We start from the raw sequence: 26,176 nt of genomic DNA, 5'->3' as shown, positions 1-26,176 counted from the left end.
TAATTTTAAAAAAAAATTATATTACTTCAAACTTAAAATTATAATAATTAATATTTCAAAAAATATATCACGATTATATCACTATGAGATAAGAGTTTAATTATTCGGTGTTTCAATTTAAATATGAAAAAAAATTTATATTAATTCAAACTAAATAATAATAATAAATATTTTAAAAAATATAAAATATATATACGGCTAACAACTTGAATCATTCGACTAAATACAATTTAGTTTTAACTAGTTCAATAATAAGACTTGTAAGATTATGGCATTCAACAAAATCAAACTGATTATAAAGTTGTTTTTTAAAATTTGAAGATTTTATATAAAAAAATCATCAGAATTCGGTGAAGTAGCTTGTTACTATAGAATCTAAAAAATAAGTCCACATGATATCCAAGATTATATTAAATATAAACATATAAATAGATTCATATTAATTAAAAACATATATATATAATATATATAAGTACCCCCTTGACCCCCCCTTGACCCCCCCTGGTTATCAAATAAGTTATAACTTTAACTAGTACCTATGTCTCTAATAAAATTAATAGAATATTAATTGAAAGAAAAAAAAACCTATTATTCCAAACTTCGTAAATAGATTAAATATAAAATTATATTAATAAAATATTAATTTAACTAGCGATAATAATTAAATACTTGAATTATTCTGTTTATTTTGATCAGCAATATAATGCTTTGAATCTTTATGCTTTTTTATTGATGTTTAGATATAAAGATATTTATACTAAAATTAATTTTAGTATAATACCAATAGCTTATTAACCTATTAAATATTGGTACCTTGTGTATAGTGATTGTTTTGACGATAATAAAAAATTGAACCTCAAAATCCACATAAGATGAAGACCCTTATTGAGCTTGTTTCATACTTCTCTCCGTCCTTGATATGCACTTGTCACATTTTGTCAATAAAAAAAAAATAAAACAAAATAATAATAATATAAAGCATAACACCTACCATAATCAATACCTTAGCAGAAACATACTTCGAGTTGGAGTGGACTAGCTTCAGCAAATTTAAATTATGTAATTATATAAAATACCATAAAACTGATTTTAAATAAATTTAATATATAATGTTATGTATAAATAACATAAAATGCATTACATTCAATTACTCTATCCTCTAACAACTTCAAAATTTAGATAACAATTTTTTTTCAAATCGATTTGCAAAATATGAAAGTCATTAAAAATATTTTGGGAAGGTATAAATGGATTAACAAAAATATATTATATAATTTAATCTCAGTTCACCAAAAAGTCTTAGAATATATATATTTTTTTAAGTTAAATTTCAATATTTTAAAATTTATTTTACTCCGATTTTTTTTTTTTTTTCAAATTATATATTGTTAGATATTGACGAGGCAATCAAAGAATCAATAAAACTGTAATCTCCGTAGTTGCTTATCTCTTGATAAACTCTTAAATGAGAGCTTTTTGTAGGTTATTAAAAAAAAATCAATAAATACACCCAATCACTACAATTAGCATGAGTCAAAGCTTAGGTTTTCAAGTAGAAATTTTGTTTGCCCTCCAAAGACTAACAAAGAGGCATGATGCATATCTACTAAAGAGTTTGGTGAGCATGCCAATGGAGACTAACCACAGCGGTTTCTAAGTCATCTTCTCACCACCTTTAATTTTATCAATCTTTTTAATCACAATAATAACCATTAATTACTTCAAAACCACATCACTAACAATCATTCATTCAATAACATCAAATAAAAAATAATAATAAACAAAATAAACACAAGTATATGTATACAATATTTCTGTATACATGTATGTGTGTATGTGGATACAAGAATACATACATATATACATCACTAACAATCATTCATTTAAAAAAAATAATAAACAAAATAAACACAAGTATATGTATACAATATTTCTGTATACATATATGTGTGTATGTGGATACAATAATACATACATACATATACATACATACATATATATATGATCATGGATAGCCATGAGCTAAACAAGCTTCCCAAAAGAGTCTATTGCTCTCTTTTTCATCTACCAACTCCTCCATTGTTGACATGCCATCATCTTCACCTTTAACTTCACCTTCACCTTTATCTTTACCTTCATGACCATCTTGATCACAATTTATATTATTACACTGCTCATACTTTGGAGAAATCTCCATTAACCAAGACTTCCAACTCAAGATCCTTTGATCTTCTCCCATGCCATGATCAGTTACACCACTGCATGATTCTGCATCATCTTCATCATCGATGACGATGTCGGTCCCTGCAAAAGGCCAACCGGAGTTTACCTCGGAATCAGCACTCTCCTCGGAGATGGCCGGAGGAAGCTCATTCATGCACCTCCTCCAATCCATCTCCCTAGAGTTATGTCTGTTCATATATATATATATAGATCTTGAAAGAGGGATGCGGCACGTGAGAGGTAGTTGGTGGCACGTGGGAAGGTGAGGTTTTATTAAATGGAACAAGTCTAAATTGGAGACATTAGACATATATATATATATATATATATGTAGAGGTGGCCTTCTAGAAAAATAAATAAATAAATAATCAAATGTGTAACTGAGTCAAGAGTCCGTTTGGAATGAAAAAGAAACGCAGCAGCAACTCAAATCATACGGTGATATATTGAATATTTAGTGCAACCTTTCTAGAAACTTAAATTTCCCCTTATAATTAATGGTTATGCATATTTATATATATATATAAATATAATATTTAGGTCCAAATATCTAAATGATCCTTTCATTTTACGTTTTTTGTCCTTTTAGTTCCCTTTAATATAAAATCCGTTATTTTAGTCTTCATATTTGCACATTTTCATTTTTTTCCCCTCAAATTCATCAGCTAGAGGGACCAAAAGGTTAAATCCGTCAGATCAAAAAAGATAAAAATGTGCAAATACAAAGACTAAAAGAGTGGCTCTGTCAGCTAAATGTCCGAAATGTGCAAATACAAGAACTAAAATTACAGATTTTATATTAAAGGGATTAAAAGGACACAATATAAAATAGAGGGACTATTTTGATGTTTTAACCTAATATTTACAAGTTTTTTTTTTCACAACGTGAACAAGCCACAGCCATAGATGTGTACATTAGGAGGCCTTGGCTCTATCAATGAGAATATTTATAAGTTATGATAAATGATAATTCAGTATTAATTTCCATTATTTTTTGAAACTTCTTTTTTTCTGTAGTATATTATAATTTTATTTATTAAAATAAAATAAAATAAAAAATTGCAAATAAAATAGTTTAATAAAACACAACAAGTAGAAAATTTTATTTAATATAAAAAATGAAGTTAGAAAAGATATTATCATGAGATATCAACAGTCTTTCAGCTTATTGCAAGTTTTTTATATAAGGTGTTTGTTTTGGAGATATCCTGATATCGAATTCCAAAAATCATATAAAATAAAAACACAAGTGTATTGAATTATTAACTTTATATTTTATGTGGGTGCTTGCCACCTGTTTGTCGAATATATATATAATGAGGTTAATTTTCAAAAATTGATTAAAATAAATAAATAAAGATAAATAATAAAGGTGGCATAAGTCCCAAATAAGGTAGACAAGATGAATTAGTCAAACGCAATTTGCCAAATTAAGACATCAAAGAAATTGACATGAATGTTTGGATTTATTATCTTTGATTGAATTTATTAGTGTACTAAGTCTAAATGTGAATTTAGTACTTTTGTATTTCCAATATCACGACAATTTGGTCTACATGACCACTGAAATGTGAATAATATATATATATTTTTTTTATTTTGATGGACTATCAAGTATACACTGCCACTAAGATTAATAAATAAACTAGCAAATTGCTTCTTCAACTAATGTATATAAATATCATTCAAGTATATTCAATCCTTTTCAATTCCTTTTGATTAAAAAAGCCTAAGATTTTATTTATTTTTTATGTGACTAGTGTTATATTTAAATTGAAGTCAAATGATTTACGTTTGGACCAATTCAATAAATTTAAGTTCTTGGTGTTATAATTTATTTGATGTAAAAAATGAAGTAAAAGGATAATTATAACGAGTTAATATTTAAAAATAGATTAAAAATAATAATTAAAGATAAATAATATGGTTAGGGTACGTACCGAATAAGGTACAAAAGATGAATTAGTCTTAATTCAATTGCCGAAGTTAAGTCATCAAAGAAATTGACATGAATGTTTGAATTTATTATCTTTGATTGAATTTATTAGTGTAGATATATAATTAAGACTAACTGTGAAATATGACCACTATTTGGTCTACATGACCATTTTAATGTGAATAACACAGCTAATTATCTATTTATTTTCATCATCTGATGGACCACATGATTAATATACACTGCCACTAAGATTAAGTTTTTTAATTAATGAATAAACTAGCAAATTGCTTCTTCAACTAACCTAGATAATAACACTTAAGTATATTCAAACTTTCTAAATTCTTTTTTAGTGATCAAATCTAAGATTTTAATTATTTCTTTATGTGACTAGTATTATATTTAAATTCAAGTCAAATTATTTATTTTTAGACCAGTCTAATAAATTAAGTCTATGAGTGATGTTGTTAAAATTTAAATTTTCAAATTAAATGACAGTCAAAGTGAAAATTTAAAGTGGCTTTTACTTACGAAATAAGTTGAGATAAGGGATTTATTCTCAATTATTTCAACTACCAAGGCTTCCCTAAATTATTTTTCTATAAAATTTAATTAAAAAATTATATAACTTTAAAAGTAATAGCAACATATATCATTAATAAATATCATCATAAATCAAATTAACATAAATATAATCAAATTTATTTGTTGTAATACAATTTAATATGATTTCAATCAAATTTGATAAAATACCTTTTTTTTTCAATGTTTCTACATATAATTTTGAAGCCTTGTTAATTACTAAAAAATATTTTAATAAACTATCTTTAAAACAACAAGTTATTAATTTCAATTATTAGATCGGTTACATGAATTATTTCTTTCTATAATGTTTTATTAAGTCTAAATACATCATTATATGAAATTTCTAATGTATATTTCTTATATCTATATTTCCTTTTTATTCAACTTTTTATCTAAATTTTTTTATATTTTACTCATGTCACATTTATTGATAGTCTAAAAACATACACGAATCATCTTAATGATTTTTTTATAATTTATTAGTAATATGTGTTACTATCAATTTATTTCAAATAAATTTATTTTTTAATCAGGTCTTCTCAATAACACATCACATCACATCAATCATAACACTTTCAATGTTTAGTTTTTTCGCAATCAAAATCACACTTATAAATTATAATCATAAAAAGATTGATAGTAATTAATATTTTTTCCCTTAAGAAAAGATAAATACGTCTCTATGACCTAAAATCACGTGCAGATCACGTGGCACGATTAGTCTATGATAATCTGGAAAACGAGGGGGTCATGATTGACCAAAACACTAACAGAAATTTCCTCAGCTCTTCAGACAATAACAGCAAACATCTATTCTGACCAATCCTACATTGACACGTAACCAAACCCGGAGAAAATGGAAGCACACTATCCTTCCTCCTGCCTATCTTCCCCGATTCGGGAAACGCAAGCCTGGTCATCTCTCAAAGCTCGCGTCTTTCCTCTTGATTTCGCTGAAAAATCAAAGCTTTTGATCTTGTTCGCTGATCTAGATCGAGGACTTTGTTTGTAGTTCTTGTTTTCAATCTATCCAAGATGCATAACCTTCTCACGGTATGATGAATTCTGTGTTTTTTTTACTGAAATTTTATGTTTAATGAATTGGGGGAGTTTTGATGCCCAGATGGTGTATTTACATGCATGAATGCTGTGGAATTTGGTTTTTTCAGTACCTGGACTAATTGTTAAGATGAAAAAAGTTGAATATTTAGTGAAAATTTGGTGTTTCATTAATCTATGAAGACAATTTAAGTTGTTGGTATTCAGATATAGAGATGAGCTTTATAATTTAAAATTGAGTATATAATTGATTATAGGAAGCAAAAGGCCTTTGGACAAATGAAACTGTGAAGTTGAAGGGATTGTTAAAAAGTTTAGTGATGATTTGCTGATAGAATATGAATACCAGAGTTTGGAAATCTGTCTCTTTAAGAGTGGAAGAAAAACAATGGATTGTTATATTGTAAAATCTCAGTATGTTTATTGAAGTCTATGATGAATTAATGTGAAATTTTTTTTTTTTCTCAGAAATTTAGCAAGCTATGATAATCCATTAGTGAGCTCTTGGTTTTTTATTTTAATCTTTTATTGTCTTTCTTTTAGTATTGATGAACTATTTATTTGCAGGATTCTTTCGAGCTTTCGCGAGGCCAGACATCCCGAGACGGGGATATTGAACTAGGAACACAGGTTGTGACAAACACTGGAGAGATTGGTCTGGATGATTTCTTTAAGAAGGTAATCATGACTATTGTTGTTGATCTTGTGTTTCAAATGGATAGTTACCTTCTTTTTTTTTTTCATCAACTCTAGTTCATCAGATACTCTTCTGTGACTCAGTTGTTGGTTTGATTAATAATTTCATTCTCATTCTTCTTGCCATAGGTTCAAGGTATTGAGAAGCAAATTCAGAATCTTTCAATGCTATTGAAAAAGCTTCAGGTATGAATCCTGTCTAAGGTGAATTAAGGAATTTGTTTTTTCTGATTTAAATAATACAAGTGTGCACTTAGTTCTGGCTGCATTTTTTCAGGATGCAAATGAGGAGTCAAAAGGTGTCACCAAGGCAGCTGCCATGAAATGTAATGTTAATTACAGTTTACTTTTCTTCCAGTTAATTTGTTTCTTTGGAATTATGTTCAACTTTTGTTGATAAAATACATTGTGAGCAGCAATCAAACAGCGAATGGAGAAAGATATCGATGAAGTCGGAAAAGTTGCACGAATTGTAAAAGTGAAACTAGAGGAACTGGATAAAGATGTATGTTTCTTGAAACTATTCCTATTTAAATTTCTCTTTGTGAACACATGATTACAAGTATTCTTTGTCCATCATCAGTGCAACTCACTGACTTTTATTTATCTCCCTTAAACAAAGAATTTGTTGAATAGAGAAAAGCCAGGATGTGAAAAGGGATCGGGAGTAGATCGGTCAAGAATATCAACAACTATGTAATTTCGTGTGTTGCTTTTCTTTGCAATTCTAAAAAGCTTTGCCTCAAATACATAATAATATTACTATGAATGCAGAGCGCTGAAGAAGAAGTTGAAAGAGAGGATGTCTGACTTTCAGGTAGTATCTGTGCTTAATTTATCCCTGTAAACCTTAATTCTTCATTGTACTCAAATCGATTTTTGGCAATAGAAATTTAAATACGAAGAAGCCCATTATTTGATTTATCAACCGATTCTGGTTTTGATGTATACCTGCAGACTCTGAGGGAAACAATCCATCAGGAGTACAGAGAGGTTGTTGAGAGACGGGTTTTTACAGGTAAATAATGCATGAGCTTGTAACTTTCAATGAGTTAACCCAATCATATGTATATGAAACTAATTATTTTGTATTTTTTCATATGCCCAGTGACTGGCAATCATGCAGATGAACAGGTGAGATCTTTTCCAAAGACAATGAGCTTTACTGGAAATAGCATATCACAGCTAATTAGTCATAAGTTATGTTTCTACAGACAATTGATAGATTGATTGAAACTGGGGATAGTGAGCAAATATTCCAGAAAGCCATTCAGGAACAAGGAAGGGGCCAGGTTAGTTCATTATTGTAAACATATCAAACACAGATTTCTCATTCATTCTCGTCAGAGCTTCATGTGTTAGTAAAATTTTAGTAGTCTGCATTCTTATAAATCATGAAGTCATTTTTCGGCTTCAGATAGTTGAAACCCTGGCAGAAATCCAGGAGCGTCATGACGCTGTGAGGGAGATCGAAAAGAAGCTTACTGACTTGCAACAGGTAACTTCACTTGATCCTTGTTGCATTTGGTCTGTGTGCTGGTGTTTCATCACCTTTTTTGGTATAGATTTTCCTCGACATGGCTGTGTTGATTGAGGCTCAAGGTGACATGCTTGACAACATTGAAGCACAGGTGAGGGGTGAAAGAAAATATGAATTTTTCGTGCAAATGTGTATGCTTTTCGAAAATTCAGTGTTTGTTATCTTCTTCCTTTGCATGCAGGTCACAAACGCTGATGATCATATTCAGTCTGGAATTGGTGCCCTCCAAAAGGCGAGGAGACTACAAAAAAATACTCGGAAATGTACATGCATAGCTATAATTATCCTCATAATCATCATTGCTGTTGTTCTCCTTGTTGTACTTAAACCATGGTCAAAAAACTAGTTCCCCTTGTATGGTGTAATAGGTGTGGAATTACAATAATACTACTGCAGCTGTATACTTTTTGTAGATAAATATGATAGAGATTTTCCTTGAGTTCAAATGTTGACATGGATCAGTGGATTACAACTTGACATAAATGGCCGGAAAACATACATACTTCAGATTTTGTTTGATTTTCAGATAACCAGATGCTAATTTGTGAACCAGAACATCACCATAATCAATAAATTAATGGATAGAAGGATCAACATTGGGGCATTTTATTTTGCCTTGGATGTATTCAACTAAGGAGAGCGTTGGTTTAAAAGCCAGGACGCACGACTGGCAGAATACTTACTCATTTCTTCGGGCAGATCGAATGGAAAGGTTATCATATGTGCGCCCAACCAGCACAAGTCGTGGGTCGTCTGATGGTATCTCCCGTTGCTGAAACAATGAAATATTGTTAATATGTTAGCATAAGAATTTATGAAAACATGTCACAAGGTTTGAGACAATAACTGATATTCCTTATTTATCAAGACATGCTGTTTAGAAGTAGTCCTCCAGTCAGCATATTAAAAAAATGGCAAATAACTACTACATGACATTAGCAGGTGTAGGTGCAAATCCACATCTTACTGGTTATGGCCATCCGTCCATTGAATGAACAAATTAGGGTTCACAAAAAAGGATGGAATTTCGAAGCCTTTGATCAACAGGCATCTGAAAATATAAATGAGCCGAACACTAAATATGAATATGGTGAACACATATTCACAGGTTTAAAGAAGAGTGTTAAATTGTTAAATTGTCAAATTGTTTGCTTCTGCAAGGGTCACAACCACACTACAGAGTTGTTTGCAATTTTAGCAGTAGAGCATCAAATGTAAAGTAAATTTTTTAGTAGGTCACTATACTTTGACTCATTTTCACTTTGATCACCGAACTTAAATTGATTTATTGCCTGATGAAATCAAATTAAAGTTAAATAACCAAATTGATGCAAATTGAAATTCGGTGATCAAAATAAAAATGAGTCAAAAAATTTATTCATCAAATTTACAATAAAGCCTCCAAAATTGAAGAAAAAGAAACAAAAGGAATTCAGTTTTATAACATGCACAGCAAAGCAAGTATTTCAGAAGTTGTAAAGATATATTTCAAGAATAAGTATCAAAAAATGAACAAAAGCACTGTTCATTCTCAAGGTCGTTACTCAATGGTCAAATAGTCAAAAAAGAAAAGAATGATTAGCATATGTGAAGCGCATAGGCAAGCCATTGTGAAGGTAAAATACTGCTAAGAAAATCAAGAAACATAAAAGGATCATCCACAAACAAGCGTGTGAAAACATAACTATAGTTCATCAGGTCTTTTGATGCAGAAACTACTGAAATCCAAGATAAAAATGTATAATTCTTGAGTGTCAATTACCTTTAAACCCTTGTAATAGGCCTCAACAGCAGGAAGAGAAGGATTGATTTTTCGACTTTGCAATAGATCCCATACGTAATTTGCAGTAGTATATCCACCCATCTGCACAACCCCCAAACAATTACATTGTTAAAGGTATGGCAACATCACCAGCATCACCAAGTACTAAAGATATTACCATCTGCTTACCTTTTCTCCAGCTGCTGCAAGAAGGAGATCACTACCCATCCTTGCATTCAAGAAAATTCCTCTAGCATTCATTTTTTCCTGTATGAACAGTAACAAGTTAATTAAAAGTTTGACAAAAAGTTACCAAAAATTCTGAAAGTATACATAGATCACATACCAGTGTCTCTTGAGCAAGTTGCATCCCTTTAGGAGTATATCCAACCATCGCTCCTTCAGCTAGGGTCTGAGAAATCAAAAAATTAACAGATGAACCTAATCACTCTCAAAACATGCTCTAGAAAGCAGTCTTGCCTTTTTTTTTAATTGTAAAACATTAGAAAAATTCACATTCTTAAATTCATCAAGTGTAGACTCACCACAAACAACTCAGCTGTTGGTGGTTTTGAGCTTGAGTACTCCTCAAAGATTTTAACTCCAGAATCAATATCACCACAGTGTAAGTAACACCTGTTTAGAGACACCAATGGGTAGAGTTTCAGCAGTTACACCAAAAAACATGATAATCACAGAACCTTAGCTGAACAATCTGGCACAATTCATGCAATGACACAAACAAAAAATGCTGCAGTTTCCTTCAAGGGCATTGTAATTACTTTGTTGAATGGTATCGCAGAAATTTACCTCATAGCTTGCATCGCAATGAAAGCATCAAAAGTGTAACCATCTGTCTTTAGCATATCAAGAAGAGTTTCCATTGTCTACAACAGTGAAAAAACAGATATTAATTAAGAATTAATAATTATGAACTTGATAACCAATTAGACATGGTTTCCTGAAATCAAAATTTGACTTTTATCCATTAAAAAACAGGAATTTGCTTAACTATTTTGCATTTCAAAATAATTCTACAGTCTCTACTCCACTATCAGATTTCCTCATTCTGATGTACCTATGCTACTGGATACTTGAGACTATTCATGGTGACTAACTTGATTGATCCACTACAGGTTGTTCAGACTGTGTAATCAATAAGTGCTGAGTTCATAAAATTGTTTATTCAAATGTGAGGATGCTGTGACCACCACCAAAAATGGGTTTGAACCAATGAAATGTTCTCCATGTGAGGGTCTTATGGCAGGGACTTCAGGGAGAGACCTCTTAGTTCTTGCTAAATGACCTACTGATTGGAGGTGCAATTGTCAGATGTATAGGATAGATACAATAGAATACCTCCTTGTTCTTTAGTTCAGCACAAGCGTGTAAAGCAACATGATATACTGTGAGCTGTCTGTTTACAAACGCACGCCTATGCACATACTCTGCAGTTGGGATGTTGTACAATTCTTCCAATGAAACATTCATCATGACATTTTCTCCGCTCTCAGTCGAGGCTTCAACAGATGACCACCCTTTGGATGCTTGGACATACTCAATAATCTACACAACAAAGAAGAATCTCAGAACGTGTAAACCATCAAGGTAGAATGTAAGAAAGTCCAGCTGATAATAGGCACAGTCACTTTTGCAAATGTTTCCTCTGTAGTCGGTAATTTGTTCTTGTATGCAGTTATGAGTCCAGCATAACAGAACTTATTCAGACCGACAGCAGCCATATCCCGAACTAGTGTTAGCCTGGGAATCCAAAAACAAAGGATATAAATACATTAAATAAACAGCTTCATGAAGCCAATTCAAATATCATCTAAGAAAGAATCCCACCATACTTATAAATTGGGAGACCTAAGCTTTTGACTGAGGTATCCAGTCAAGCCAATTTAATAATGCCTAAAGCAAGTTGTGGTCTAGATCATCACAATGACCATCCTATTAACAGAGAGAAATTTACAAGCAAAAGAAAGTATCATTGACCTGGACATGATCAGGAACAATGATCTCACCCAGGTGCTTATCCAAGGAGTTACAGTCTAAGAAAAAGTAAACTGTAACAGCTACCTTCAATGAATTAATAATTAAGTTCAGTCACTTTGATCTCACAAAAGTCCTTGTATATCCAGAGTTACAATCCAAAAAACAGGTTTATTTTTCATAACCTTAGCTTTAATACATGACAAGTTACGCATATATAGAAAATCAACGTATTTCTACCATCCTCATTATATAACCTCACAAACTCTAGTCTTTTAGATACACTACCTATCAAATATCAAGGTCATATGTACAGCCTAACAAGGTTGAGCAGTTCCAAAAATTCCCATTAACACTTAAATTAGATAAACGGAAACAAATTCCAGAGAATTTTCACTAGAATAGTGTAATGAAACAACATACACTAAATCTGTTCGGCCCGTTGCTGCACAAGCGTTGAGAAGGCAAATGTACGTTTCCCCCTTAAGTTTTACACCATGTCTCTTCATCTCTTCCAAAAGCTTCATTTCAAGACAAATACAATCCGGTCAGCCTTCCATGAAATCCAAGATAAGAAACATTAAAGAAAGGAAAACAAGAACCAACTTTGATCGCTGCATCAGAACTCTTGCATTTCCCACAGGTTGAGATCAAGAAATTATACAGATTGACCTGCAAAACAAAACCCAAAACCCTAAAAAAAAATACCTTTAGAGCTAAAGCAACCCAAGATTCACATCACAAGCAATGGGTAAAGATTTACATCGGGTGGAAGGCCCATTGCCATCATCTCATCACGAAAAAAGAAAGCATCTTGAAGGCGGCTACCCTTCATGCACCCAACGATGAGCGAGTGAAAGGTATCCCGGACGGGCTGCACGCCGTCAAGCATCATGTCGTCGTACACATCCCGGAGCAAGAAGCTCCTGAAACCGCCAGCAAAACCACTCCATTAGAAACAAAACAAAACAAGTCAAAGGGAGATCAAAGGAAAAGAAGGGAGCTTACCTGCGCTGAGAGATGAGAGAGGAGATGACAGTGTTGTATTCGGAGAGATTGCCAGCGTAGTTTCGGCGAGCATACTCGGGTGACACATCCGCCGAGAAGGTGCGGTGCCCACTCGCCGGAGCCACCGTCCGGCAGTGGCGCGGCCACGAAGAGAGAAGGCGGCGAGTAATCATGGTAGCGCGAGGCGAGGCAGAAAGAGAAACAAATGCAAGGGTTTTGATGGGGTTCTCTTTCGATTTGTTTTGCATTTTAAACCCTAAAAAGTTCATATAATTCGAACACATCCCTCGAAGTTCTAATTTTTATTAAAAAAAACTATAAGGGTTTATTTCAAAATTATCCACAGTGATCCTCCCTTTCAAGCGCTTGTGTGCGTGAGAGAACGAGCCACGCCGCGCGCGCTTCATCGATGCTTATCCAGAGAACCTACGCCCGCGCGCTCACCGCGCGCCCACCCCTCATCCCCTTCAAATCCTTCACTCAATCCCTTCCCTTCTCCTCCGCACCTCTCACGAAACCCCACAACAAGCACTATCCCCCTCTCGCTGCTCTTCTTGAGATTGGTGGCGTTAAGATCGCGAAAGATGGTAAATTTCCAGTTTTTTTTTTTTGTTTCTGCTTTTGATATCTGAAGGTTTTGATGGTTTGTGGTGGCTTTAGATGTTGTGAGGGAGGGGGATCCTACTAACAATGTCCCGGATACGATTTTCTCGAAGATTGGGTTGCAGCTGCACCGGAGGGATCGGCACCCGATTGGGATTTTGAAGAATGCGATTTATGAGTACTTTGATGAGAGGCATGAGGGGAAGTTTGTCAAGTTTGATGATCTATGTCCTATTGTTTCTGTCAAGCAGGTATCTTTTCATCTTTGTTAGGGTTTAACCAGCCTTTTGCCTTCAAATAGTGCTACTTTTCTTGTTTGAAATGTGTTATGATAGTTGTTGTGCTTTCTTATAGTCATGCATGAACAATGAACTGAACCCTTTGCATAATTATCTCATACTTAGTAGAAGGTTATGCTATTAGTAGACTTCCATTTGAAGTGACCGGAGATTGGTTCTGCTTGGCAGTTGCTGACACTATCTGTCAAGGTTAATTGAAAAAAAAAAAAAAATACATGAATTTTTTTCATGGGAAGTGGTGGAAAACCCATCTAACTATTTGTAAAATAAAGAAAGTGTGAGAAAATTGCTCATCATATTTTCCTCTTTTTGCCCAATGCCATTAAATTTACTTGTCTTGATTAAACTTCTACTCTTGTTAGAAGCAATTCTGTTAATGCCATAATTTGCTAACTATTCAGAGATTATTTTTCTTCATGTTCATTGTGGTGACTGTAGGATGCTGTTGTATGCAGAATTTTGATGATGTATTGGTTCCTGCTGATCATGTAAGCAGGAGTTATAATGATACATATTATGTCGATGCTCAAACTGTCTTAAGGTGCCACACCAGTGCACATCAGGCAGAGATTTTAAGGAAGGGGCACACCCATTTTCTTGTAACTGGAGATGTCTATCGTAGAGACTCCATTGACTCAACTCATTACCCTGTATTTCATCAGGTTTCCAAGTATTATCTTTTGCCATGGCGGCTTCTTCTTGGTAGTTGACAAGTTAAGCAAAATTCCGGTATCTTATGATGGACACTAATGCAGATGGAAGGATTTCGTGTTTTTTCCAAAGATGAATGTAGAGATTCTGATATGGATGCAACATCCCATGCAGCTGCAGATCTAAAGAAATCTCTTGAGGGTCTGGCGCAACATTTATTTGGTATGTATTTATCTTTTCTGCTGCCATTTACATGTAACATAAATATCATTAAGCAGAAATTTGAGTCTTATAAATCTCCTGCAATTGCCAGGTGCTGTGGAAATGCGATGGGTCGATACATACTTTCCATTCACTAATCCATCTTTTGAATTGGAGATATTTTTCCAGGTAATGCATTGCCTTTTGGAGTTTTAAGTCCTCTTTGCCTGCAACCTTGATATATATTTTGCCCTTATCTTCACTGAATATCTTGAGGACACATTTTTTTTCTGGTATCTTTTGCTATATGTACTGTTTCAGGAAAATTGGATGGAAGTGTTGGGTTGTGGAGTGACTGAGCAAGAAATACTGAAAAGAAATGGAAGAACGGATTGTGTTGCATGGGCTTTTGGTCTAGGGCTAGAGCGACTTGCTATGGTTCTGTTTGATATTCCAGATATCCGACTATTCTGGTCAACTGATGAACGGTTTACCTCACAAGTATGTTGCTTTTTATTCTTGTCAATTGGCATTTGCAATCTTGAATTACCTAGTGTTAATAGTCGACAACTTGCAAAGCACTTATAATAGTAAATGCATTATTAGGAACCAGACAATTTAGGTTATATTGATCATCATGCATTTGTATGTAATATTGATTTTCTCAAACTAAATTCTGTTAACCAAAGCTGATGTATAGCCTCTTATTTACAGTTTTCGAAGGGCCAGCTTGGTGCCAAATTCAAGCCATTCTCAAAGGTGCACACAATGATTTCCGGCCATTATTCACCCTGTTATATATACACAAAATGCGTGAAGTTTAGTTGCATGTTCACAAAATAAGAGTATAATGATTATTTCAGTGATTTGAGTTAGAATTTGTAGGATACAGCAAGTTACAAGCCATCTAGTAATTCTCGCTTACAGTTGTAAAAGTAGGGTGTATTGATTATAAGCTAGTATCTTAGTATTTGGTGTTTAAGAAAGCTGATTTAGGCCTGTGTATACAAAATGCATGAAGATTTGTTGCACATTCACAAAAGAAGAGTATAATAACTTTATTGGTGATTCAACTTAGAATTTGCAGGATAGAGCAAGTCACAAGCCATCTAGTAATTCTGGCTTACAGTTGTAAAAGGAGGGGTATACTGATGTGACATGCGCTTAGGATCTCCTAGTCATAGTTAAAGAACCTATCTTGCACATCATTTTAAAACTTGCTATGTCCTTTTCATGGTCTTCATGGGTGTCCCTTGCTATAGATCTGAAGTGCAGTAACCCTTGCCAGACAGCAAATTGGTTTTGTGTGAGACTATAATACAAAACACATCTTTTACGTAGATGAAATTATAAGGGTTAGATGCTCTTGTTGCTTAGTCGAGAGGACTAGATTATGGCTCATATATCTTAAATGAGACGGTAATTGAAATAAGTAGTGGTGCGGTTGAACGGTTCATAAAATGTTTGTATGGATGTGGAATAGTAAATGAGTGTGTGCTCAATCAATCTAATGTTAGAAAATGCACTGAAGTTTGTTAGGAGACTTTGATGCATTGAAGACTGTAAAGACATGTTTGATGTTTTACCATCTATCTTGCTGAGAGCATATATGGGAGATGATGTTATTTCCTAGCGCTCCAAGGGATAAAGTAATTGATACGAATATTACAGCATTTAATTTTGGTGTAATCCTCTCATTATTCATGTTATTGAATGCCCTCTAGACAATATTGACTTCAATTAGCTGCCTCTGCCAAGTTGGCATGCATTGAAAGCTTGAACTATTGCTACACTTTTATAAATCATTGAAACCATCATCAAGACCTCGAGACATTTCTTGTACATTTTGCAATGAAAATACAGTTATTATTTCACAGTTTCCTCCCTGCTACAAGGATATGAGTTTTTGGATAAACGAATCATTCACAGAGAACAATTTATGTGAAGTTGTCCGAGGGATTGCTGGAGATCTAGTGGAGGAGGTATGTTTTTTTCTGTCTTCTTTTTTTAATGCAGAGATTCTTCACTCTCTTTTTTTTTTTATTGTTGATGCCCTGATTTCATCCCTAAATATTACCATATGTTGACATGCAAGCGCCTGTTCACTTAGTGTCGGTGTTTCTGTGAGTTTTCTTTTTTTTTTTTCTTCTTTGGGCCTCTGTAAATGAATGGCTGAACCATGTATTTTGTGATTCTAGTACTATTTTTTTTAGTTATGCTGGGAACTTACTTAATCAAAGAGGGTCTTACAACCTTGCAGGTGAAGCTGATTGACAATTTCACTAACAAAAAGGGAATGACTAGCCACTGCTATAGAATCGCATACCGTTCAATGGAACGTTCTCTTACAGATGATGAAATAAACCAGTTGCAGGTATAATACTTGATTTTTACAAAACACAGATTTTAGTCATCTCTATCCTGTAGGAAAAATAACAGTAATCAGCCTTGTGGCTGTGCTTGCAGTGGCGTGTTAGAGAAACAGTGGAGAATAAGTTGAATGTCACACTAAGATGAGATTCAACTGAAATTATCGACCAGACTGTTCTCCACGGTGCATATCCATTCACCATATTCATTTTTTGGCACACTATGCCGTAAGTGTTGTACCTGATGCTCCTTTGACATTATTATCTGGAACAAAAATTTTGTTGTCAAGTGCCAAACTGAATTGGGAAACATGTATTTATGATGTTCTGATGTGCATCAAAATTGTCTATCGTGTGAAAAGTAGTGTGTTTACGTCCCATGTGAATAAAAAAGGTATGATCTTTTATTTCCTAGCCCTTCCAACTTCAAGACTTACTTCAAGAGACTCTAGTGAACAAATGAAGTGAATCAAAGCCTGTGAGGATCCAAAGGGATGATGGCTTTTAGATATCTATCTTACAAAAAGGTAAAAAGATTTTGTCAAGTTTATAAGAGGAGGTGTCGAGAGGGGGAAGCTGGCGGGTGAAGGCCGAGGAGGCGGCCGAGAGTTCCGGTAGTCGGGCTTTGGAGAATTCTGAGAAAGATAACCAATGTGGTAAGAGCTGCAAATGAAGAAGGTGATAAGAAGGTTGAACTAAGGGAAACCATGCTTTGGGGAGTTGTTTGGAGAGAACTACATGATCATGCAGGCCAGCCCTTTCTCCTACAAGCCTAGGTTGCTTGGAGAAGTCCTTTGCAGCTGATCAAGCCATCATTTTACCTCCATCTTCTGCAAGACTCAAACCCTAATTAGGTCTTGATCTCCATCTGAACTTTCCCTAATAAAGATGCCCATGTTGTTTTTCTGTTCTCACTTGGAAAATGAACTAGGAAGTCAAGCACATTTCCTGAATAGATACTTGGCTATGGTTTGCAAGGTTCTATCTGAACTAATATATGGCAAATACGCTAAGAAAACAAATATAAGACTGTCATTTGTTGTATTCGTAGTTTCGGTCTCTGTAGACCCTCCAGTTTGCTAACACTACAGGCTTTAAAGAATAGAATTTTCAACTTTGAATCAAGCAATAACATGATATAGTACACTAAATCAAAACACTGATAGTTTAGCCTGTCTTGGATATGAATGACCCAAGTTATGATAGCACCATCTCTGGCAAACTTAATCAAAGCAAGAGTGCCAAACATACGCTTGAAAGTAGCTGAAATTCTCGGTATCGGAATTAAATCGCCTTCATGCCAATGAGCTCACGCAGCTTCTCACAGACAACAAACATAATTGTGGTCTGTGGTCCTAATCTTGCATAAGTTGCAAATCCTCTGATCACAAAAACAAGCAACAAAAGGAATATGAGTATTTGAAATCATGCAACTCCCACACTAGGTTTTGCTTTTAGAGTGACAACAACCTCTTGTCATATTTGTTAAGGTAGAGAGATTATAAGAGTTGGGGAGGGGTTATCAGGAAGGTTTGTAAGGAATTGTACTAGTAATTGTAAATCATATTCAAAACAAGATCTCATATTAAGAAAGCTTGTAAGTGGAGTACTTACCCTTTGTAGAGTGCTCGTAAGCCCTCAGTTCTCGCTACCTAGAAATGCAAAAGTGCAGGAAAAAATGATGGTTATGCTACTGAAATAACCATAAGGAGTTAGAATGTGCAATGCATAAAATAAAAATTAAAATCATATAAGATGAACAGAAAAAGAACTAGATCCCTACAAATTTGTGGATTGCCAAAAAAAATCCTTCTTGACAAGGTTCCCAAAGAGAGTGATGGTCAATAATTGAAGGAAAAATGACACTGTTGCCCATATCTTTCAATTATGGTAAAATAAAATGCATTAAATGTTGAGGTATGGCATTATTTGTCTTCCTTGTTGTGTAAAGAGGGACAGATAGTGTGGTGTTCGTTTTCTACTAAGTGAGAGAGAGGAGTCCGTGGAAGTTATATCCCACCTTATGCATGAAAGTTTCCAACTTAGGAGATGAAGCACTGAATGATTAGAAACCTAGGGAGTGTGTCCGGGGGCTTACAAACCTAGGAAACTTGATGCATAAGCAATGAATGTCCTGCATGGAAGACAAAATGTAAATGTGATGAGTATTACAGGGAGGGTCGCGGAGAGGATAACACTCACACGGCAAACCACACTGAACTCAAGTGGTTAGCATGGAAGGTCCCAACCATACATAGTTTTGGAGTTAGCTAGCATGTTAACTCCTATAGTAACAGCATGCTGCGTCTAAAGCAGAGGAAAGGGATAAAGCTATTGTGGCAGCTGCCAGACTGAATATTCAGCATAAAGACACCACCCATGTGTGTGCTTTTGGACTTCACAGATCTATTAAGTTGTAAACTATCGGATATGCATGAATTCCCACAAATTGGGCAAGAAATGGCCGAGAGGTTGGGTGGACTTCATATCATTGTCATCATTTTGCTAACTGAGAAATTTTACCTAGATACTTCACAATGGACCACTCCGAACACCTCTATGGTAATGGCACCTTACCACAACATCTAATTATAACTACTTCGAATGAAATCATTGGATGAATGGATCAAAAAAACAAAGACAGTTTCACTAACTAAAATCAATGGATCAAAGAAGCCAAGCCACATTAGAGTATATCTCAGTCCACCTGTTGCCGTGCAATAAGTAGTAGCACCAGCGCTCTTGGTCAACCTTCTCATGCAACTATTTGCAAGCCGCTCAGACACATCTCTGAGCTGCCTCATACCCGTTTCATACTTCCTTTGTGTAAGTAAGAATGATGTTGTCTTGAATAACTTCATTCAATAGCCACTCAGGGAATTTGAGGTGGAGGTCAACGTCTTGGAGAAGTTTGCTTTCAGGAAAAATACTCAAAATAGTGTTGATCACGACTTTCAGTCTCTCGATCACAAAGATGGTTGTTTGCTCATACCTGTTATTGGCGCCATGCAATGACCCACTTATTGTACATAAATCAGTTCCAATTATCAACAGTCTCATTGTCGATGATGGTGAAGCCACATGGAAAAAGCCAGTGTTCCCATTTAGCAAAATCTGCACCTAACATCATGTGTGGCATCCACAATCGTCTTGAAACCATGTAAGGACTCTACAGTTCGGAAGAAATTTGTAAAACGATCTTGCACTATGAGGAAGCAATCTGCTGGCGCAATAAGGAGTATCTGGAGACTTTGTGGAAGCTACTGAGTTACTTGAATCATCCTAAGATTGAGCTCATTCCGTCTCATTGGAATCGTATTACCGGGGTGCTTGCTGGTCATGGTCTTCGGTCGACGCAGCTGTCCTTATTTCACATGGGCATGGAAAAACCGAAATGGCTTATGAAGATGATTAATCAGGCGGGGTTTGATTTTTAATTAGATCTTTCTCCTCTTGTTCCTTGACTGTTTCTTTAGTTGGGCTTGAGTTTTGTTGCATGTGTTGCTGGTTTTTCTTTTGTGGCATGGTGTTTTAGATATCTTATTTGTTAACTTCTTTTCGTTTAATAATATTTAGCTACTCTGGTAGCTCTTTCCCAAAAAGGCCACTCACTCTTAATTTCAACCATGCTCCTTTTGTTTGTCTATTGACACTTCTCGGCGAATCACAGTAAGAGGTCATCATTTGCCACACTGTAACTATGGATTATATCGTTGGTGACCTCCTTCTCCGTTCACACCTATTTGTAAGACAACCCAATGCCAATATCGCGAATAAGGTCACACCACATATTAACAGATCTATAAGTCCGCAGACTCTGAGCTTTTGTGACATGCCTACTGACCCCTTTTTTTGAGACCTTTGGATATAATACACCAATAACGACATTGCCACAGTTGTGCTCCAACCGCATAGTCTTTATCTTAAATGCACCAAAACAGTCATTTCTTAATGCATGAATACGCCAATCTCAACCATCCCCAAAACATCACATGGTCATCCCCTCTCAAAATCAAAAATTTGTAAAATTGCATAGTCCATGAGCTACTCCTTAAAGTGGTCAAAATCCTAGAAAGCCATATCAACATCAGAAATCATAGTTGCAACACAGTCTAAATAGCAATGGGTGGACATTGGCTAGTTTTCACTACATGATGTCAGATAAACCGCGATATGCAAGCGCAATTAAAGATGTACAAGGACATCGCTAACCATGTGCATGCAGTCAACAATAATAACCGCATCCGAACAACAATGTCGCATGTTTAATTTGCTATGCACAAAATTAGAACATACAGGAAAGGACACTGAACATTTATGACAACATCGCCTGCTATATGGATTCAATAAAAATGACCGCATCCGAACTGCAACGGCACATATCTAATTGGCTACATACGAAATTTGAAAGTCTAGGAAGGGATATTGAACGTCTATAAAAGCATCACCAATTACGGGGATGTTGTCAACAATGACGACCACATCCTAACAATAGCGGTGCATATTTGCTCGCCTACATACGAAACCAGAACACTACTCAGACATGCGGTACATCAATGTGGATAAAGGAACAATGCCCACCAGCCTACAACGCAAAATAGCAACACATAACATCAGCAGGAAAGGGTAACTTGGTAGGGGAACTGACATAAGTCTTACCTGGCAAACTATAGGTTATTACATTTAACCATGAAAACAACTAACAATAATATCTAGCCATACTAAATGTCCTCATAAAACAGTCACTATATGGCAGGACAGCTAAACAAATAAATAACTTGATGGACAGGCAATTTGAACAGCTATTACAAACCACGCAAAGACAAGGACAAACAAGCATGTTTTTACATGGGGCACCTCCTCGACTTCCGAATCCACCACCTGCTTCTTGTACAAATGGTGGATGTGCAATATCATCTAGAAACCCTCATCATTTCTAAGCAAATATGAAATCTTTCACTCATCAGGGTTGATGTACTTTATCTTTATGGACTCAACTGAAGCCCTCACATGTTGCAAATGCTATCTAAAACTGACTGCCACGATAAAAGCAGTGTAATTAAAAGCGCTAGGCGCTCTTAAGGCGCTAAGACATTATATTGCCCGAGGCAAGAGGCGCCACGAAAGGCGCTCGCCCGAACAAAGTAAAGCACTAGTTAATATATATATATTACATATAATTTTTAGAATAATTAAAGTCACATGCTTCCACCAAAACACCAACCTTGTTTCATCTTCATCTCTTTTTGATGTTGTATGCTATTCTGTTCAGACTTTTTATGGCAAGTGCTAATTTTTGCAACCTCTTCAATTATCTCTAATTGATTAGTTAATTCCTTAATTTAATCATTAGTTTTTAAAAAAATAGCAACTATGCATTTAAAACTTTTTAATTTTTTTCTCCTCTAAATTTATTTCCTTATTTATTAACAAGCGTGCCTTTTTTTAAAACCACCAAATTTTCCTCCCCTAAATTTATTTCATACCTTATTAGTAAATGTGCCTTTTTAGAATTCCAATAAACACTAATTGAAAGCATTAAATAAAAAGGTCTATATCAAGAAAAAAATAAGACAGAGCACCTTTTTAATGCCCTGGGCGCCGGCAAAAAGCACCGGCCTAGGCTCGCCTCATTGAAGGCGCCTTGTCCAAAGGGTGTTGAGACATTAAGGTCTCGCCGCTCGAAAGCACCTAGGCGAGCGCCTTTCTCGCTTTATAACACTGGATAAAAGTATGGTGAAGTTCACAACATGGCCTTCTCCTTGCCTTTGACCACACCAAACATTTATAAGGTTGTCCAACAACCAAAGCACAAACTTGATTATGCAAGAAGATGAGGGCCAAGTTGAAGAATGAACTTATTAAAAAAATCCCCCCAACCACAAAGTAAGCACTATTTCTAATGATGTCTGTCAGGATTTCAATGGTAACCTAGAGAAGAAACAGGATCCTGTAGGCCACTCGAAAATTCATATGGACCTTCTGGTTACTATGAAAAATTCCAAGGTCCATATGGTCATTTTTCCTAGAAAAAAATTGGTATTGCATATAGTATCATCTGAACAATGTAAAATTGATAGAAATTAAGATCATAACATTTATAATGAAAGAATGGAAATTCAGCTCCACTAATTAGTGCCAAACCAATAATGATTATAGCTATACACAAGCAAGGAAGAAGACAACCAGATTCAATTGGATTGATGTTGGTTTTCTGAGGCTACTTAACCAATCAAGAATGCTATAATGCTTATGAATAGTTTTTGCCATTATTTGAATTGCCAAATGCTTATCAAGGGGTACCCCCGAGGGACATCTACGTCTCTCTTTTCAGTGAAGTTAAGAATAGCATTTCTTTCAAAAGTAAATATATATATATATATATATATTGACTTATCTAAGACATTACAATGACAGTTCATAGTCTAATTAGTGGAAACAAAAGATGTTTGGTGCTAATCAAAATGATCTAACAACAATTCCTAGAAATTGCGAAAAGCCATTCATGTTGCATTAATCTAAAAGATTCTCTTTGCAAAAAAGTTATTAGATTGGATCCAAACCTGGTATGCACAGTGAAATGAATTCCTATAAATTATGCCGCCTTTAGATTCTTGTTGTAACATAAGACGCGTTTTAACGATGTCCATAGGCCCCGTTACGAGAGTCCCAACAGCTCCAGCTATGCAACTTGATCTTCAGATAAGCACAGCATAATATTAGTTTTTTTCTTGAAACATTCTCACCTCTCTCATGGCAGGACTTGTATCAATAAGAATTATACTCTTTTTACATGAGATGCAAAAGAAAACCTTCTTCAAGAGGTGTCCATCTGAGCAATGCCTGGATGATAAGGTAATAGTAACTGACGATCAGAATGAAGAAACCCTATATAGCAAAGCCAGAAGATAGACCTGCTTGGATTCATCATATGATGCTGTGAGAGCTCCAGCTCTGGTCATTGAAGTACCAACTCCCTTCCAAAGCCCTTTTAATCCCTCCTCCGATATAATTTGCCGTAGCTCCCCAACAGGTCCCCTTTGAGGATTCATGTTCATTTGCATACGTACCTGTTTCAAGAAACACAACTGTGAGAAAAACTGGAATGGTAATCATTAAAGCTTTATATAGGCTTCCACTACCTTAAGAACATCTACAGGATTGGTGACTGCTGTTGCAATGGCACCAGAGATGGTCCCAGATACAAGTTTAACAAAGATGTTAGCTGAACCAAAAACAGAATCAGCGAAAGACTTGCAAGGCTCATATAAGCTCAATCGAAGGCCCCCACAAAGAAGAGACCTAACCATCGCAGGTGCAAGCCCTGAACACAGTGCCACAGGTCCTTCAATTTTCACTATTTTTCCACAAAGCTTTCCCTGCAGGTTGTGGAAATTTCAAAACAATTTGATTTTTTTTTTCCAAAATACAAGAAAATTGTATCAGATACCATTCCAATCAAAGGACCTCGCTGACCCGCTCGCTGCATTTGAAGCCTAATTTTGAGAACATCTGCAGTTCCAATTAAATTTGAAATTTTTTTTAGAAAATTATGAAGGAAAAAAGACACAAACTCGTGATATCAAACACATTCTCCAATAAATTAGATCACGGTTTCCATTCAGACAATGTGAACCTCGGATCACCAAAAAGAAGATTGGACAAACAAAGCAAAGCAAAGCAAAGAAAGAACAATACCTAAAGGATGGGTGAGCGAAACGGACACCGTGACAGCGGTGGCATTGGTGGCGAAGTACTGGAAGGCGTACAAAAGCCGGCCATCGGATCCCTGGTTCTTTGGATTCCTGAACCGCTCTAGAAACGCCGAGCTTGGAGAGGTAGAGGTCGCCGCCATTAGGGCCCTTCTCTCTCTCTCTCTCTCTCTCTCTCTCGGCGAGATGTGGACGCCTCCTCCTTCAAGTCTGTCAAACTTCAGGACAAACTTTTCCACCATTCATGCGCCTCTCTCTGGTCAGAAACATAATAATAATAATAATAATTATTATTATTATTAGGGAAAATTACTGTTCATCCATCGTAATTTTCAAAACTTCCCAAAAACCCCATCCTACTTTTACACACCCCGTAGCCCTTCCGTTAGTGTTTAACTTCCCTATTATCCCATACCGTTCACTTCAAACGGCCCACGTCATAAATCCCATTTTTGCCTGAAAACTGGTGAAAAGGAAAGCACCAAATCATTATGCTCAACTTTTTTCAGGGCTTTCACGGCTTTCTCGATAGACAAACTGCAGTGAGTTGCATTACATCTCGTTGTTCTCCTCATTTCTCCTCATTTGAGTTGTTCGACTTCGCCTCGCTTGCCATGAATACGCTGAGAATCTCTTCGTCAGCTATCACTGACCATTCAAACAGGAGTTTATTATGGCACTCATTTTGTGGTAGTCTCGGGTGAAGTTTTATCATACCCGAAAATATATAAACCGGGTCTCCAACTAGAAAATGAAGTTGATTTCCACCTGATTGGTCAAGTGCACTTCATCTTCAAAACGAAATCAGATTCGATTTTATCTGTCGATGCAGAAGCACGTGCCATCGTTGCCTCCGCTTGAAAAACGAGTTCATTTCGCTTTTAAAGTTCTTTCTCGCTTATTGTTATCTCGCTTGTATATTTTTAAATAATGTTTAACTATTTGTTATTATCCGCTTAAATATATTACTAATATGTTTAATAATCATCATATCCGCTTAATACTTGTCATCTCCGCTTAACATTATCTTTACATGTATAACTTTTCATATTAACGCTTAAATTCTCAAAGTCTCACAGAAACGGTGATCTTTTTCGCTTGATCCGAATTGTCGCAGGGTGGCACGCAGGGTGTAGCAAAAGAGTAGATCCCGCGATAAGAATTAATGACTCGATTAATTTCTACGACTCTGAACATAAATATCCCGAACACCCGCTCGCTGTAATCACCAATGCTCGGGCCTCATCGTAAGGCTTGATTTTTTTCTGACATGAAGAGTCAACCCGCTGTGGACTTCACACCATAAATAACTGTGAAGAACCCTTCCCACGGACAACCACTCGCCGCCGTCCCCTCATCATCCTCCTCCTCCTCTTCCTCCTCTTCCCACGGACAACCACTTATCTCGAAAGGATGTTTCGTGAACCTCCTTCCTTATCTCGAGAATCAATCACTCGTAATCACGCAACAAGTTAAATTATCTTTTTCGCCTGAGCCGAAAATGCTCGCGATAATCGTCTCGAATGCGGAGGATTCT

General features: G+C 35.3%; 4 protein-coding genes across 6 annotated transcripts; 2 read left to right on the top strand and 2 right to left on the bottom strand.

Moving 5' to 3' along the window:
- The first annotated feature begins 5,625 nt into the window (after positions 1-5,625).
- LOC120249773 (syntaxin-132-like) lies at positions 5,626-8,478 on the top strand. Its single transcript, XM_039258414.1, has 13 exons — positions 5,626-5,797; positions 6,371-6,481; positions 6,629-6,685; positions 6,777-6,825; positions 6,916-7,004; positions 7,122-7,195; positions 7,274-7,316; positions 7,457-7,517; positions 7,608-7,633; positions 7,714-7,791; positions 7,917-7,997; positions 8,065-8,130; positions 8,221-8,478. Exons 1-13 carry the CDS (start codon positions 5,780-5,782, stop codon positions 8,383-8,385), a joined length of 918 nt encoding a protein of 305 aa, XP_039114348.1. The 5' UTR covers positions 5,626-5,779; the 3' UTR covers positions 8,386-8,478.
- LOC120249770 (pentatricopeptide repeat-containing protein At4g35850, mitochondrial) lies at positions 8,475-13,013 on the bottom strand. The gene is made up of 12 exons (XM_039258410.1): positions 12,805-13,013; positions 12,560-12,722; positions 12,403-12,468; positions 12,220-12,317; positions 11,451-11,562; positions 11,161-11,367; positions 10,612-10,688; positions 10,347-10,437; positions 10,148-10,213; positions 9,991-10,068; positions 9,802-9,903; positions 8,475-8,811 (listed from the first exon to the last, which is right to left on the bottom strand). Exons 1-12 carry the CDS (start codon positions 12,975-12,977, stop codon positions 8,719-8,721), a joined length of 1,326 nt encoding a protein of 441 aa, XP_039114344.1. The 5' UTR covers positions 12,978-13,013; the 3' UTR covers positions 8,475-8,718.
- A 156-nt stretch (positions 13,014-13,169) lies between these two features.
- LOC120249771 (phenylalanine--tRNA ligase, chloroplastic/mitochondrial) lies at positions 13,170-17,341 on the top strand. Of its 3 annotated transcripts, none has more exons than XR_005532882.1 (10): positions 13,170-13,391; positions 13,465-13,658; positions 14,162-14,368; positions 14,462-14,579; positions 14,671-14,747; positions 14,880-15,059; positions 15,273-15,317; positions 16,488-16,540; positions 16,819-16,932; positions 17,025-17,043. XR_005532882.1 is itself a non-coding variant. In XM_039258412.1 (10 exons), the coding sequence occupies exons 1-10, from the start codon at positions 13,214-13,216 to the stop codon at positions 17,073-17,075; spliced, it is 1,269 nt and encodes a 422-aa protein (XP_039114346.1). In that variant the 5' UTR covers positions 13,172-13,213; the 3' UTR covers positions 17,076-17,341. The 3 variants fall into 3 exon arrangements, 1 of the variants encoding a protein (XP_039114346.1); XM_039258412.1 differs by having other exon boundaries at positions 13,172-13,391; positions 16,436-16,540; positions 17,025-17,341; XR_005532883.1 differs by lacking the exon at positions 17,025-17,043 and having other exon boundaries at positions 16,422-16,540; positions 16,819-16,913.
- Positions 17,342-17,941: 600 nt separating this feature from the next.
- LOC120249772 (mitochondrial substrate carrier family protein ucpB) lies at positions 17,942-24,884 on the bottom strand. Its single transcript, XM_039258413.1, has 8 exons — positions 24,626-24,884; positions 24,378-24,439; positions 24,070-24,306; positions 23,842-23,997; positions 23,721-23,770; positions 23,491-23,623; positions 18,542-18,579; positions 17,942-18,308 (listed from the first exon to the last, which is right to left on the bottom strand). The coding sequence occupies exons 1-8, from the start codon at positions 24,879-24,881 to the stop codon at positions 18,212-18,214; spliced, it is 1,029 nt and encodes a 342-aa protein (XP_039114347.1). The 5' UTR covers positions 24,882-24,884; the 3' UTR covers positions 17,942-18,211.
- Between the last annotated feature and the right edge of the window lie 1,292 nt (positions 24,885-26,176).

Source organism: Dioscorea cayenensis, chromosome 19, assembly GCF_009730915.1.
Source record: "Dioscorea cayenensis subsp. rotundata cultivar TDr96_F1 chromosome 19, TDr96_F1_v2_PseudoChromosome.rev07_lg8_w22 25.fasta, whole genome shotgun sequence".
NCBI classification, from domain to species: domain Eukaryota; kingdom Viridiplantae; phylum Streptophyta; class Magnoliopsida; order Dioscoreales; family Dioscoreaceae; genus Dioscorea; species Dioscorea cayenensis.
Note: the sequence above shows the minus strand (reverse complement) of the source record. Positions and strands in the feature narration are given on the sequence as shown.